Source organism: Mycteria americana, chromosome 23, assembly GCF_035582795.1.
Source record: "Mycteria americana isolate JAX WOST 10 ecotype Jacksonville Zoo and Gardens chromosome 23, USCA_MyAme_1.0, whole genome shotgun sequence".
Taxonomy (NCBI): Eukaryota; Metazoa; Chordata; class Aves; order Ciconiiformes; family Ciconiidae; genus Mycteria; species Mycteria americana.
The window spans coordinates 5,344,598-5,359,081 of record NC_134387.1 but is presented as its reverse complement, the minus strand read 5'-3'; the positions used below and the strand labels follow the sequence as shown (position 1 = coordinate 5,359,081).

Below are 14,484 nucleotides of genomic sequence, written 5' to 3'. Positions count from 1 at the left end.
CCTGCCAGCTCCGATGCAGGCAGGGGGGACAGGTCCCTGCCTGGGGGTCCCTGCCTGGGGGTCCCTGCCAGCTCCGATGCAGGCAGGGGGGGCAGGTCCCTGCCTGGGGGTCCCTGCCAGCTCCGATGCAGGCAGGGGGGACAGGTCCCTGCCTGGGGGTCCCTGCCTGGGGGTCCCTGCCAGCTCCGATGCAGGCAGGGGGGGCAGGTCCCTGCCTGGGGGTCCCTGCCAGCTCCGATGCAGGCAGGGGGGCAGGTCCCTGCCTGGGGGTCCCTGCCAGCTCCGATGCAGGCAGGGGGGCAGGTCCTTGCCCGGGGTCCCTGCCAGCTCCGATGCAGGCAGGGGGACAGGTCCCTGCCTGGGGGTCCCTGCCAGCTCCGATGCAGGCAGGGGGGACAGGTCCCTGCCTGGGGGTCCCTGCCAGCTCGGATGCAGGCAGGGGGACAGGTCCCTGCCTGGGGGTCCCTGCCAGCTCCGATGCAGGCAGGGGGGCAGGCAGGCTGAGCCCCCTCCCAGCTCCAGGCCTGCAGTGCTCAGCGCTGTTAGGACACGGTGGCTGTAATTAAGCATCCCCAGGGCGGGAGGGATGGGGACGGTCCCGCCCGTCTCTCCTGCCGCCAGCCCGGCAGCGTGCCCACGCCCTCGGTGCGAGGGGAAAAAGAGGGGAAAAAACCCCAAAACGCTTCTGCCTCGGGGGGACCGGAGGCCGTGAGCCCCCCCTCGGGGTAGCACAGCCCCGGGCAGAGAGGCTGGGGGCAAAGGTGCTGCCCGGGCAGGGGGCGGCCCCCCCGCCCCGCCCCGGGGCCGTGCCGCCCCGCAGCCCTGCCCCATAAAGCGGCGGAGGAGGAGTGGGGCCGTCCCCTCCGCCCTGCCCGGCCCCCGGGTTGCCCTCCCCGGTCCTCCCGCTGCTCCCGGCCCGGCCCCCGGTTCGCCCCTGCCCGGGGATGCTGCGCCGCCGCGGAGCCTTCAGCGTGGAGCCGCACCGCGGTGAGTCGGTGGTCCCTGGGGCTGTGGGGGACCCCCCCGTGCGGCTGGGGGTCCCCTGGGGTCCCCAGCCTGCGAAGCTCATGCTGGAGGGGATCCTCAGGGATCCCTGATTTGGGGTGTCTGTGCTGGAGGGGGGGCCCTGGGGGTCTCTGGATCCCCAATTTGTGGTGTCTGTGCTGAAGGGGGTCTCTGGCACCCCCCAGTTTGTGGTGTCTGTGCTGAAGGGGGTCTCTGGACCCCCAGTTTGTGGTCTCCCTGCTGGGAGGGGCCCAGGGTGCCGGCTGTGCCGGGAATTCAAACCAGGACTTTTGCCCTCGAGCGTGTATTTGGGCTGATGGGCCTGTGTCCCCACCGGGGTTAAGCCCACTGGGTCCCCACATGCGGTGCGGGGGTCCCAGAAACCCACGGCCTACCCCTGTGTGCCCCCCGGCTCAGGCTGTGCTGGCACCCCCCACCTCCAGCAGCAGAGCCTGCGAGGTACCGGGGGTCTGAGCCAGAGCTGTGGACTCAGGGGGACCCCCAGCACGGCGGCAGCGCCCACGGGGGAGGTTTGAGCTCTCCCACTGATGAGGAACCCCCTGTGCCCCTCCCCGCTCTGGTGGGGCTCCGAGCCCCGGTGAAACCCCCGTGGCGGTGGGGTGGGTGAGGGAAGCGCCGTGGCCGGGGGAGGAAAGCAGCCCCTCGGCACGCGGGGCCGTCCCACGCAGCCCCGGCAGCCTGTGGAAATTTGGTGCGTGGGAGCGGGGCTGCTGGCAGCCGGCTGTGCCAGGGCGGAGGGGCCGCCCCACGGCATTGCTGGGATTCATGCGGCCGCTGAACGGTGGGATTGTCCACCGGCTGGCCGCGACCTCCCGGTACCGGCTCCCGTGCCGTGCGGGCACTGGCCTCGCCAGCCCACGAGGGATGCGCGGTGAGTGGCTCCGGCCTCGGCTGAATCCGTGTGGCTGCACGGGGCCGGGGGCAGGAATATGGGGGCTCCGGGAACCCCTGGCCGGTGAATTCGGCCCTGAGCAGGGTTTCCCCAAAGCGGTGGGATTCATCTGGCACCCGGCTGTCTGCCTGCAGCCTGCCGGTGCCCAAATAACCCTCCCGCCTTCCCAGTTGGGCTGGGAAGGGAGCCCTTAACCACCGGCCCAGCCAGTATCGCTGATCCCAGATCCTGTGAGGAACCAGTTGGGAACCAGTCCTGTAATGAGGTGCCTCTGGATACAGGGCCCGTCGCCGGCTGGGGTGGCTATAAAAGGGAGTGTCGGGACGCGCGCCCGGCAGTCGGCTCCGGCTCTTGGCAATGTGGGGTGGCTCCCGTGCCGTCTGGAAGAGGAGGTTCAGCTGCTGTGAGTGCGGGGCGGGGGCTTGAGCCCCCAAGCAGGGGCTTGCCGGGGGGGGTAGGCAGCTCCGCACCCCGAATCGAGTGCTGGGAGGGTGCCAAAGCTTCGCTCCCCACCTCCCCGAGCCCTCTGCCGTGGCCTGGCTGAGGAGGGAGGTGGGCGCCCGCGCCAGGAGGGCAGAGACCCCCGCTGCCTCTCTGCAATCCCACCCTGAGCTGCAGGGTGACGGTAGGCACGCGCTGGCTGGTGATGCCCCCCACGCTGCGGGGCAAGAGTGAGGAGCCAGAGGTCCCCGGAGCCATCCTACAACGCGGGGAGGATGGACCCACCGACTGTGTCCTGGGTCAGCCGGCACCGAGCCGGAGTGGGGTGCGGTGGGAGCGGTCGCTTGTGCAGCCCCAGCCGGGTCGGAGCGAGGACCACGGGTGCTCCCCAGGCAGCTCAGCAGTGCGGGGAGGGCGGAGGGAGGATGGGGCTGGGTGCTGGGGCATGTTTCTGGGGAGCAGCGACAACATGCCGCCATCGTACGAGCATCCCCAGCACCAGGCAGGGGCTGCGGGGACCCTCCGGAGAGGGGTCCCTGGGCAGGGGGGCTGTAACTCTGCATGGTGGCAGGGAGAGCGGCTGCGGGCATGGCTGGAGCTGCTGTGGGGTGGCTCGAGGGGCTGGGAAGGGTGGCAGGCCAGCGCCTGGGTACGTGGGGGTGGCGAGTCCCCTGCCCTGCCTCCGCCCGGGGACCCCCCCCTCTGACACCGCCCGGCCTCCCCCGCCCCGCAGATGGTCCCTGGGAGACGGCGGAGAGCTGCGTGGTGCGCACCTCTGCCAGCGTCTACCGCCGGCTGCAGGAGACCCCACGGCAGCCCCCGGGTGGGATGAGCACCTGGGGACCCCCCCCACCGCCACACCTCTCCCCCGGCACCCCCCCGGCAAGCGGGCGGCTCCTCAAATCAGAGTCGGAGGACTCCGGAGTGGAGATGGCCAGCAACGAGCACTCGCCCTCCACCCCCCTGGGCTCCGAGAGCAGCTTATCCCTCGACGGCTTCCCACCGGAGAAGAGCCCCCCGGGAGAGGAGCAGGGCACCGAGCCCCCCCGGCCACCCCGCAGCTGCTTGGCCAGCAAGAAGCTGGTGCAGGCAGCCCAGCGCAGCAGGAGGCAGCGGGTGCCCGGGCGCTGCCCGCGACAGCTCGGTCGGCGCAGTGCCAGCGCGGCCGACCTGCGGGCAGAGTCGGTGCGGGACCCCCAGGAGCCGGAGGAGCCCAGCGTGGAGGACCCCGAGGGAGCGGTGCGTGCCGGGGAAAGGGTGGCTGCGGCTAGGGGGGCTCGGATGCCCGGCAGCCCTCGAGCCCTCGCTGGCCCACAGGCTGTGCCGGACACGGCCCTGCCCGCGCCAGGGCAGGGGCTGCGGTACCTGGAGCACGTCTGCCAGATGCTGGAGCGCCTGGCCCAGTTGCAGCAGGACAACCGGCTCCTCCGGCAGCAGGCGGCGGATGCCCAGCGCGCCCGCCCTGACACCACGGTGAGGGCTGGGAGGACGTGGGGTGCTCGGGGCCGGGGGGGGGTGGGGGTGGTGGGGAGTCCCAGCTCACGCCCTGCCTCTCCATGCCCACAGCCCACCAGGGAGCTGCCGGGGCAGGACGGGGCCGTGTGGAGGGGCGAGCGGTTCCGGCCACGCTCCTGCTCGGACAGCCAGGCGCCAGGTGAGCGGGGGGGGGGATGCAGGGATGGCGAGGCCATGCCCGGCTGGACCCCCCCACACACACACCAGCTTTATCCCCCCGCACCACCACGCAGCGCCCGACCTTGGGCCGTGCCGGAGGATGTGGGGGCACTCGGCCAGCTCCCCCAGCCTGCTGGACCCCTCCGAGAGCGGGACGGGGACCGCGACGCCGGACAAGGTAGGGGCCGGGGGGCGACGGGGCGAGGCGGAGGGGGTCCCGCCGGCCCCCCCGCCGACGGCCGCGTCTCCCGCAGGAGGGCCGCTCGCCCTGGGGCCGGGTGAAGGTGCTGCTCACCCGCCTCACCCGCCGCTCGCTGCGGGGCGGCCGATGCAGGTAGGACCGGGGGGGGGGTCCCGGTCCTGTTGCCGCCCCTGGATGGAGGAGCTGCGCTGCACCTATTGCATCACACCCCACCGTATGACGTCACGCCCACCCGGGGCCGGTCCCCGGCCCACCGCCCCCCCCCCCCCTCCATAATAAAGCCTTTTCACTGCCAAAGAGGCGGCTCTTTGCGAGGTGATGTGCTGTCGCGCGGTGACGTCACTTTCCTCAACCCGGTGTGACGTTACACGCGGGCGCGTCACCGCTGCGTCACTTCCGACGGCTTTTCCGCCCCTTTTGTCCGCCCGGTCCCGGTCCCACGGCCCGGTTTAAGCGGCTGCTGTTCCCCCCCCCGCCCGGGTCAGCCCCCGGGCGGGCCGGGCTGCGGGTGGTCCCGCTGCTTCGGGGGGGGTTACGGCTTGTCCCCCCCCCCAGGACCTCCCTGCTGAGCCCCCCGCTCCGCGCCGAGCTGCTGCTGCAGGTGGGTGGGGCGGGGGTGCCGGGGGGGGGGGGGGGTCCCCGCCTGGGGGGGGGACGGGCAGGGGTGCTGCCGGTCGCATGGCAGGTGGGGGAGAAGCAGCGGGTCTTCCTCGGGGTGGTCAGGAGCTGCAGGGGTGTTGGGGCGGGGGGGTGGACGAGGAGGTGGTTTTCCAGCCCAGGTGAGGAGGGGGCCGGGCCGGGGGGATGCTCTGCCCGCGGTGGTTTGGTGCTGATGGAGCCCCTCATCGTGTCTTCGGGTCTGCGTGGTGAAGGGCCGGGTACCGCAGGCGGGGAAGATGCTGGTGAAAGCTGCCTGCAGCCCCGGCCAGGCGCGCTCGGACCAGGTACCCTGTTATCCCCTCCATCCCCCCCTCTTCCCTGGCGATTTCCTACCATGACTTGGTTTTTTGGGTTTTTTTTCCTTCCCTTTTTCCTTCAGCAGCGCAGCCCACAGCCTCTCCCGAGACCCCCGGCACCGCTCCCGCCCCTGTGGGCAGCAGCAGGGCATCCTCGGAGCCCGGCCCCAGCGGCTGCTCCAGCCTCGCCACGACCTTCCCTGGGATGTGTCCTTCCTTCCCTGCTCCAGGCCTTCCCTGGGAAGGTGAGTGCTCGTCCCGAACGCGGGGGACGGATCCGGGCACCGAGGGGTGTGTGGGGGGGGGCCTCCGGCAGTGACCCCGGGGAAGGCCGGCAGTGAGCACAGCGTGGTGAGGGGGTTCAGGTTTTCTGGAGCAGACTCACTCCTGGGTGATGCCACCGGGGTCTTACGATCCTTGTTCCCCCTCCGTTCCCCGGCGGTGAACCTCTTCCCATCACCCCTGTCCGCTCACCCGAGCCACCCGGGGAGATGTCCGGGACAAGGACAGGAGCAGGAGCGACCCGGGCAGATGGTAAGGACGGGGATGTGTGTCCCCACTGCGGGGTGGGCATCCGGGCAGCCCCCTCCCCTGCTGCCCTGCACCCCCCCGTGCCTTCTGGAGCACTGAGCACTCACCTGGGCCAGACCTTAAGACACAGGGCCCTTCCCTGCTGGGTGCTCTGGCCACATAGTGATTTTTGGGGGGGGGGGGGGGATATTTGTGGTCAGAGAGGAGCTCTCTGGTTTCTCTAAGTCTCGGGGCAGCCAGCTCTGTGCTCCCACACCGCGTGCATGAGGACGGCTGTCAGGTGAGCCCGCTCAGAGCGAGCCCCAACGTCCTCGGCGCGGTTCTCTGCCTCCAGCCCCTGCTGCGATGCCGGGGAGATGCTACAGCAGCATCCGGCTGCCCTGCGGCTCCTACCACCTCTGCCTGCGCTGGCTTCCCCCGCCCGGCCCCCTCGCCAGCGGGACCCCAGCCGCATCCTGGTGGCTGACCCCAAGGAGGATGCTGAGGCCGCTCCGGATGATGCTGACTCTGCTTTCAGGGCCCAGGTGAGGACGAGGGAGGTCTGCTCTCGGCGCAGGGGCCCGCGGCTGGATCACCTGGAAGGCTCCCGAGCACCCGACAAAGCAAATTGAGGCGTGGACCCAGGCGTGTGCTGGACTCGGCAGTCCCGGTGAGGGTTAATTCACCCAGTTTTGGGGGAAAGCTCTTAGGTTTGGTGATAGGCTGTCATCTGCATTTACTGCTGGACTGGTTGTGGGATGGCGTCTGCAAAACCCGGTCATGTCCTTTGGGGGTCTTGTCCCCAAAGGGGGACAGGGGCTTTGGGGAGGAAGCGGGACAGTCGGGGTGCTGCGATGCGGCCGGGCCGACCGCCTGTCCCTGCCGGGGAGGAAAGAGGACGAAGCTGTGCTCGTCAGTGGGGAATGGGCCCCATCCCGGGACGGCCCCATCCCGACGCTGAGCCGACAGTCCCGCTGTGCACGGCCGCTCTCATGGCACAGGCTGGGCTGGGCCTGAGCGGCTGCACAAAGTGGTGAGTGCCAGCGGCTCGGGCATCTCTGAGCGGCGGCATCCCTTCCCTCTGCTTTTTGGAGGTCTGAGCGCCGATGTTCTTCACTCAGTAGCCTTTCAGAAATCAAGGCTGAGAGCACACCGCATTGAAGAGTTAATTTTCCCTTTCTGCAAGCTCTCTCTGTTAACGCTGGGATCTTGCGGGTGGTGCGAGAAACCGGTCATTATCCACTTTTCCTATGTAAGACGGAGTCCTCCTCCCCAGCCCGGTGCAGCATGCGGCCCTGCCGGCGTGCAGACCCAGCCCTGGCAAAGGGCTGCTTGTTCAGGAGCAGGTTTCCAGACGAGAGCGGAGTTTGCACCGCGGGGAACGCTGGGGTTAAGTTTGCGCTGGGTGAAATCCCTCTCTGGAGTGCAGGGACGGCAGGAGGAGCTGACGGCACAGAGCAGGAGCTGCGCTTTGCTGAGCAGCTCTGGGACCGCAGGGTGGATGCGCCGGATGGAGGAGAGGCAGGTTGCTGGGCGTTAGGTGGCAGGGGAGGGCTGGCAGCCCTGCACGGGGTGACACAGCGATGCAGATGAAGCCACAAGGGAAGCAAGGTGGATTCTGGAGAGCCCAGGTGGGGTTTAATCCAGCTGCAGCAGGCAATACGGAGTGCGGCACCTCTGGGCCGTGGAGCGGCCGGCCAAGAGGCAGCACGTGGCCGCTGCCCACCCAGGGCACCGCAGACCACCCCTGCGGGGCCGCCACGGACCCCTGCCCGCTCAGGAGCCGGCGCAAGGTCTGCCAGGGCTCGGCTCCCCACGTGTCGCCCATGGAAGAGCGTGGCCCTCGCTCGGGCGCATGGGCTCGGCTCCTTGCGTGGCAGTTATATATAGCATCCCTGCTCCGGGTAACCGTGGCAACTGATTTTATTTTGCTTAAACCTGGCCTGGCATGTGATGCGGTTGGGAAGGAACAGCTGAGGGGAGATGAAGTTCCCCGTGCTGGAGGAGGAGGCTTGGCTCGGTCCCAGCAGCGACTGTATGGGACCCGGGTGCGGGCTGGGCAGGGGGTGCTCTCGGGCTGGGGTCTCGCTCCGTGTCCCTGCAAACGGCCTCGCTGGGGACAGTCATCAGCCTTTCCATGACCTGTCAGGGCTCTGGTCCCATCCCCTTCATTCCTGTCTTCGCAGCCTCTCTGCCAGCAGTGGGAAGGGTTTTACGGGGGTCCAGCTCCCCGCTTTCTGCTGGGATTCCTGGGGCACCCCTGACCGCCATTCCCCGCCGTGCTCAGGGTCTGGTTTGCTGAATTCGGGTACCGGTGGGAGGTGGTGGTGATTTTCCTGCTGGATGTCTGGGCAGGGCTCCCTGGAGGAGTGCGAAGCCTCGTGCCAGCCCAAGGCAGAGAAGGGACCCTCACTGCCTCCATCACCGGAGGAGCCCGTGATGGTGAGGCTTTCCCGTGGGGCCGAGTGCGGTGATGCCGGGTGCCGTGCCAGCTCAGATGTCCCAAAAAGCGGTTTCATTTCTGTAGGTGCTTGGATGGGGCTGTGTTTCGGAGAAGGCGAGGTCCTGCTCTGCGTGATGGCTCCCAGCACCTTCTCTTCCCGCTCCCACCTAACCAGGGCAGTTTTTAGCAGGAGATGGAGTCCCCAAGCAGCACATGGCTGCCGCGGACACCACCAAGCTACCGCTGGAGCCCAAAGCCCCCGAGGAACCAGCCCTCATGGTCCATCCCCACCCGGCCAGGCAGGACAGGTGTGCTGTGCTCCAACATCTCCCTCTGCACCCTGCAGTGCAGGAGGTGGTGGGAGAAGCTCTCCTCCGAGCAGGCTCGGCACAGCTTGGGCGGGCAGGTCCCCTGTGCCCCTCTCCCTCCTTGAAGCGGTCGTGATGGTGGCTGAGCTCTTCTAGGAGATGCTGCAGTGGGATTTTTGGCTACAAGGTGCTGCTGGCCTTGGTGGAGAAGGAAGAGCTGCCGGAGACCTGGAACCTGGAGCCAAGAAAGGGCTGCCGAAACGGCGGAGGAGGAGGCTGAGCAGACGTAGGTACGTAGCCAGGGGGGAACCCGGTGTCCCTGGTTCCATCCCGCTCGTCCTGGGGGCTGTCTCAGCACAGCCCGCACCCTGCTCTGCAGTGCTGGTGTTTTGGGGAGCTTGGCCTCTCCCATCCCTAATGCACATCCGATTTCAGCAGCCCAAGGCTCTGCACCCAAGCGCTGGCCTGTCCCTGGATGCTCTCCTAGCCTTCGTGTACTTCGATTTGAAGTCCTGTGGCTACCTGCACCGAAGGGAAGAGTTGCTCCTCGGTAGGTGTAGGGATGCTGGGGGGTATAGTGGAGCCTGTGCTGTCGGAGATCGCGCGGTGGGTGACGAGTCGTTCTCGTTCCAGGAAACCTCCCTCTGCTGCCTCCGGCCCAGGTCTCCCACAAGGTCAGGGTGTTCAACCTGGGGAAGCTGCTGGAGAAAGCAAGGCAGCCAGCTCTACCCGGAGAGCAAAATCCATGCGCTGGAGGTCAAGCTGGGTAAGCTGGGGTGAGATGCGCTGGGACGTGAGGTCCCCTCTTGGCGAGCTGCCGGTCACCCCTTCTCCTCTCTTCTAGACTAATGACTGCTTAGACGAGGAACCAGCATCCAGCTGGTCTCCACCAGGAGAGACCGAAGTCCCTGCCTGCCTGGATGTCACCACAGCAGGGTCGTGGATGGTGGCAGGGTCCCTGCGAGCCTCTTCTGTCCCGGCCCTCTCCCTGCGGAGATGGGCTCGAGCTGGCTCCCACCCCAGGCATGTGGAGCTGGGGCGGCCGTAGGGCTGCGCAGGGTTTACGTTTAATGGAAACCTCGTAGGTAGGAAATCTTGCAGCTGTGTGTGTATCGGGGACAGGGCATGGGCCAGCTCGCTGCTCTGAGCTGGACACACACCTTGGGGACAGACTGGTTTGTCCAGGATGGAAGGAGCCAAACACGGGGCTGGGGCTCGCTGTGCCGCAGGCTGCCCGGCAGCTCGGGGCAGCCTCTGGATGCTGCTGTGCCCGTAGCAGGTTTCTTTGCTGCAGTTACCAGCTCCTCGCCGTGCCAGCCCCCTAACTGCTTGTCCCACGCAGCAGCAGTTCGTCCCAGGACGCGGAGGGCAGCAGCGAAGGGCTCCTGCAGCCTCTCCATAAGCTGAAAAGCGCCAGCTCGGGATCGAATTCACTGTATCCGACTGTAAAATTGTATTTCTTGTGCTTTGCTGAAGCTGGTTTCCTTTCTGCGTCTCTTCAGGGACTGTTCAATCCCTCTTTTTCCCTTCCCCACCTCCTCCAGCCCCGTCATACCTTTCTTAAAATTACACCTCCAACCCAACAGCGTTCTGCTGCAGCCAGGGGGGCTGGGGGCCATGCCAGCCCACGGGGGGAGCGTCCCTGCGTGGGTCCCCCCCCTCCCCGGGTGCGGCAGTGGCTGGCAGGCGGCGGCAGAGGGCGGCAGCAGCTCGGCCTTGGCACCGCGCACCCGCCCGGACACAGACCCCGGCCCTGCTCTGCCAAAAAACTTTATTGGAGAAGAGCAGCCGAGCCCCCCCCCCAGCCCAGCCCAGGCACCGAGGGGTGGGGATGGCTGTGGAGCCCCCCCAGCCCCTCAATTTTTCCCTGGGTTTGCTCCCGGCTGGCTTGCATTTCCCTCTTGCATCCCCCTGGCTTCCTCTGCCCTGGGGTCTGGGCTCCCCCGTACCCCTCGGTGGGCACCCATGCACCCATCGCTGTGCAGATGTGCACCCCTCCCCTCTCCAGCTGTGGGGCAGAGGCACTCTACTGTTACTGCTTAAAACGGGGTGAGATCAGGGTGCGGCATCGCTTGATGCTTGGTGGGGGGAGCGCAGCCCTTTCATCGTCCTTTCTTAATGTCTCAAAAAAGTGGAATTTCTAGGAACAGGGCGTAGTGGTGTCCTTTAGGGACATGGTGTAGTGGTGGGCTTGGTAGTGTTAGGTTTACGGTTGGACTTGATGATCTTAAAGGTCTTTTCCAACCTATACCATTCTGTGAATTTGAATGCTTTTACCCTCCCCCGGGGGGGGCTACTGGGCTCCTAAGGCACAAAATGAATGGCCCAGCATCAGGACTGACCCCATCCTCCTGCCAGAAAGGCAAGGAGCCTGGGCCCGATCCGGACCTGGGGTAGGTGCGGGGAGTGCTGAGGCTGTGTGATGGTGCTGGGGCCAGGGAATGGCCAACAGCACCCAGCCCGCTCCCCGCTTTCAGCCGAGCGGGATGGCTCACTTCCCTGCTCCACTGCAAACCTCTATTTAAGGCAAAGCCTGGCTGCGGGGAGGCAGAGACGATCCGGACGCTGCCTCTGGAAAACGGCTGGCTCAGGGGGAGCCCTGCTGTGCCCCCTGCCCCAGGAAATACCTTGTCCTGGGAGGGCAGAGCTGTGGGGGTAAAGGGAGCAGCCAGCGGCTAAAGCCCCCCGAGTCCAGCCCCGGGAGGGAGAAGGTGGGGAGCAGCCTGGCTGCGGGAGCCGAGGGGGGATCCCCAGCCCCTTCCCCATCACTGGCGTCCTGCCGCGGCGCTCAGTCATCGGCCACGATGGACAAAGCCCGCAGCTCGCTCAGCTTGGCATCGTTCTCCCGCTCCCGCTGCTCATCGCTCAAGCCGGGCCGGTCGATCTGCGCCGTCAGGTCCCCAAAGATCTTGTGCATCTCCGTGTAGTAGACGACCTGGAGAGGGGGAGAAAGATGTGGGCGAGTGGGGCAGGGGGCTGGGGGGTCTCCTCCCCACCCTGCCGTGGGAGCCAAGAGGTGCGGCGCTGCCCGAGCCAGCCCCTCGCCTTAGCATTTCTGTTTCTAAAATAGCTTCCTCCCATGTGTTAATACCACCCCCTTAGATTATTACAACTCAACACATTTTAATAACACGCTGCCCTTCTCTGCTCGCTTCCCATCTGGGGAGCTGTGCGCGCGGGGCTGCCGCCGGCACCCGGCACTGCCGTGCAGCCGCCAGCCCCGTGCCGCAGCCGGGCTGTCCCCTGCCTGTCACCGGTGTCACCGGCACCGGGACGAGCGGCCTGCCCACGCTGCCCGGCTCTGCAACAGGTCTTTGCTCCCTGGGCAGGGGCACGGCGAGCATGGCGAGCATCACGCCTGGCAGCGCCATACCCTGCATGAAGCAGGGGGAGGGGTGTTTTAATAACGTGCTAATTAGCACCGCCAATTAACTCCGGCAGCGAGCAGCGCTTCCCGGAGTGGGAGCCAGTGGGTCAGCGCAGGCAGATGGCACCGGGCTGCCTTGCTCAGGCGCGGGCCCTCGCCGAAGGAGAGCCGCGGTGCCCGGCGGGCGCTGGCAGCGAGCCCTGCCTGTGGGAGCCCCCGGCGCTGCGGGCAGGGTGGCAGAGTCGGGCCCCCCCAGCTCGGAGGGCTGCTGAGCCCCGCGGGAGGAGGGCGATGGGGATGCCTGGCCTGGGCATCCCCCCAGCTCTGGCAGGGAAGGACGGGGAAGCGCTGCCCCCAGGGCCGGACGATGCCAGCATTGCCCCCATTTCACAGAGGGGTACAGGCGAGGCTCGTTGGGCACCCGGGGCCGGCCCCAGCATCTCCAGCAGCGCTGGTGCGGAGACACGCGCGGTCTCCATGGAGACCGGCTCCCCTAATCTTGCTCAAAATGATGCTTATTTTGGGCAGGGCCGAGGGGAGGTGCTGGGGACCCACACACCTTTGCCAGCTGCCTGCATCCCCCCCTCCCCTGGGTCCGTCCGTACTGGGGTGCGGCAGGGGCTGCTCTGGGGCTGGGTCTCCCCACGCGGCGGGTGTTGGGTGATTCAACATCAATGCTCATTTACACAGTGACTAATGAACCCCGCTCCGTGGTGGCAGGGCCGAGCAGGCAAGAGCCCCCCCGTCACCCCACTGCAGCCCCCTCCACCAAACCACAGTCCCGCAGCCAGGCCACCCCAATGCATCCTCCCCGCCGGCTGCAGCCCCAGTCCCACGCAAGCAAGAGACGCTGCCCCGAGCTGAGCGTGCCAAAAACCACCCGCCACCACCATAATCCCTCAGCAATGCCACGGGTGAGCACGGTCCCCGGACGGAGGGCTGCGAAGCCCGGTGCCGGAGCTCTGGAGCAGCCCTCCACGTCCCTCGTCCCCAACCTGGCGTCAGATGGGCTCAGTTCATTCACATATGGCCCAGCAGCGCTGCCAATTCCGGCACAGAAAAGGCGCCGGCACACTGAAATGAATCTCCCCGGGGTGGCGGGGCCGGAGGCAGCTGCGTGCAGCCGGGGGAGCTGCTGCCTCCCCCCCGAGGATTGCCCCCCGAGCCCCCGGCATGCCAGCATCCACAGCAGCATCTCCTCCATATTGAACGGGCAAGGCAGAGCAAACGTTTTGGTCGCTGTCCCCCCACTGCCCACGTGCCGCAGCCATCGAGCCCTTCCTGTGGGAGATGCCGGGTCCCCAGCGGGTCTCCTTGGGGATGCTCTTCTCCCCCAGTAGGACCCAGTGCGTAACCAGTAGGCAGTCATCCGGGGCGCTGGCATGCATCGCCATCCGCGTCCCCTGTGCTTTATCAACGAGATCCCACAGGCATTGATCCCCTGATGCTTTTCTCCCGTTGAAATACGGGTGAAAACCAGCACTGCCTCTACAGGGGGTCCCTGCAGCGGGGTGGGTGCTGGGGAGGGGGATGCACCCCAGACCGATGGGCACTGCCAGCCCAGGCAGCGGGGGACCCCACACCCTGCGGTCGCCATCACGGTACCTGCTGCCGCCGGCAGGCCCGTGCCCGCCTGCAGCTCAGTACTTTTCCAGCTATGGATACCATATGCTCCGTCCCCATCCCATCAAATCCCATCTCCAACTCGCCTTTGAGACCGAGCCAACGGCCCCGAGTCCACCTGTCTTGAACTAATTCTGTTTCGGGACACCGTGTTCTCCTGATTTTCTATAGATCGCGTTTACAATGCCACAGCCGGGCAGCAGCAGTTTGTGTTTATGTCAGCCCTACACAAAACAAAAGCCTGGGGTCGCTGCCAGGACTGGACTCACCCCAGCGCACAGCACTGCCCCACAGCCAGTCCTGCCTCACAAGCCCCATTTTTTTTCCCCCATTTCATTAAAACCCAGAGGAGTATCATGTTTTCTAGTTGGAAAATAAAGTGCAAGGAGGGAAGGAAGTGCTCACGCGCTCACACCAGCAACGGAGCTCAAACTCTCCCCCTTTCATCTTCATGTGGCCACTTCAAAGTCCCCAGCCAGGGAAATATTTGCCTCTGTTGGCTTGGCCCCCGGCACGTGGGTGGACAGAAGTATTTGGTGTTGAATGTTACAGCCCCTGCGAGCTCGGGGCATGTCACGCCGTCAGGAGACACCCGGCACCGGGGCCCGCGGCCAAGCTGTGCCATGGGAACCCAGCCACCCGGCGAGAAGGTCTTGGAGGGTCTCGTTGGGTCAAAGCCATAAAGCTGCTGCTCCGGAGCTGGTTTGAAGTGGGGTCCTTCCCTTTGCCATGGCATGACTTGTTCCCAGCAAGGCAGCCGGTCTGTTCGCAGCTCATCGTCACGCTGGCCGGTGCCACTTGTCACACGCTTGTCTCACTTTAACCCCCCCGGCTTTCTCCAGGGCCAAAAAACCAGGGAAAAAACTACATGGTTTTGCACCCAGGGCCGCCTTCGAATGGCAGGTTTGACCCAGGGACAAGCAACCCCAGGGTCACGGCCCCCGGCACGGTGCCAGCCGCTGGTTGCCTGCGGCCAAGGGCAGAGCCGAGCCCAGCCCCGTCTGCCCCTTTCCTTGAGGGATGGGCGCTCGAGCCCCGTCAG

The 14,484-nt window shown here is 66.8% G+C and overlaps 3 protein-coding genes across 8 annotated transcripts in view; 2 read left to right on the top strand and 1 right to left on the bottom strand.

Annotated features, from left to right (window-relative positions):
• Positions 1–911: 911 nt before the first annotated feature.
• Positions 912–4,489, top strand: C23H8orf58 (chromosome 23 C8orf58 homolog). Its single transcript, XM_075523629.1, has 7 exons — positions 912–987; positions 2,200–2,321; positions 3,093–3,598; positions 3,677–3,832; positions 3,926–4,013; positions 4,108–4,211; positions 4,288–4,489. Exons 2-7 carry the CDS (start codon positions 2,276–2,278, stop codon positions 4,369–4,371), a joined length of 984 nt encoding a protein of 327 aa, XP_075379744.1. The 5' UTR covers positions 912–987; positions 2,200–2,275; the 3' UTR covers positions 4,372–4,489.
• A 227-nt stretch (positions 4,490–4,716) lies between these two features.
• On the top strand, positions 4,717–9,915 carry LOC142420008 (uncharacterized). Of its 6 annotated transcripts, none has more exons than XM_075523461.1 (6): positions 5,561–5,725; positions 6,240–6,371; positions 8,229–8,742; positions 8,832–9,002; positions 9,086–9,218; positions 9,297–9,915. In XM_075523461.1, the coding sequence occupies exons 3-6, from the start codon at positions 8,612–8,614 to the stop codon at positions 9,498–9,500; spliced, it is 639 nt and encodes a 212-aa protein (XP_075379576.1). In that variant the 5' UTR covers positions 5,561–5,725; positions 6,240–6,371; positions 8,229–8,611; the 3' UTR covers positions 9,501–9,915. The 6 variants fall into 6 exon arrangements, with proteins under 6 accessions (XP_075379580.1, XP_075379576.1, XP_075379578.1 ...); XM_075523463.1 differs by having other exon boundaries at positions 7,131–8,742; XM_075523459.1 differs by having other exon boundaries at positions 6,597–8,742.
• A 341-nt stretch (positions 9,916–10,256) lies between these two features.
• The window catches only part of BIN3 (bridging integrator 3), a 41,438-nt gene continuing 37,210 nt past the window's right edge, over positions 10,257–14,484 (bottom strand). The window contains exon 9 of the mRNA XM_075523458.1: positions 10,257–11,387. Within this exon, the coding sequence (XP_075379573.1) occupies positions 11,241–11,387 (147 nt within the window). The 3' untranslated portion in view covers positions 10,257–11,240. The remainder of the gene's footprint in view (positions 11,388–14,484) is intronic.

Excerpts from the sequence above, each read along its gene's own strand:
- C23H8orf58 (XM_075523629.1), top strand. The coding sequence starts at position 2,276 with ATGTGGGGTGGCTCCCGTGCCGTCTGGAAGAGGAGGTTCAGCTGCT. Across the intron at positions 3,599-3,676 it reads TGGAGGACCCCGAGGGAGCG|GCTGTGCCGGACACGGCCCT; the intron begins GTGCGTGCCGGG and ends GCTGGCCCACAG. Across the intron at positions 4,212-4,287 it reads GGACCGCGACGCCGGACAAG|GAGGGCCGCTCGCCCTGGGG; the intron begins GTAGGGGCCGGG and ends CGTCTCCCGCAG.
- LOC142420008 (XM_075523465.1), top strand. The coding sequence starts at position 8,612 with ATGCTGCAGTGGGATTTTTGGCTACAAGGTGCTGCTGGCCTTGGTGGA. Across the intron at positions 8,743-8,831 it reads AGGAGGCTGAGCAGACGTAG|TGCTGGTGTTTTGGGGAGCT; the intron begins GTACGTAGCCAG and ends CCTGCTCTGCAG. Across the intron at positions 9,219-9,296 it reads TGCGCTGGAGGTCAAGCTGG|ACTAATGACTGCTTAGACGA; the intron begins GTAAGCTGGGGT and ends CCTCTCTTCTAG.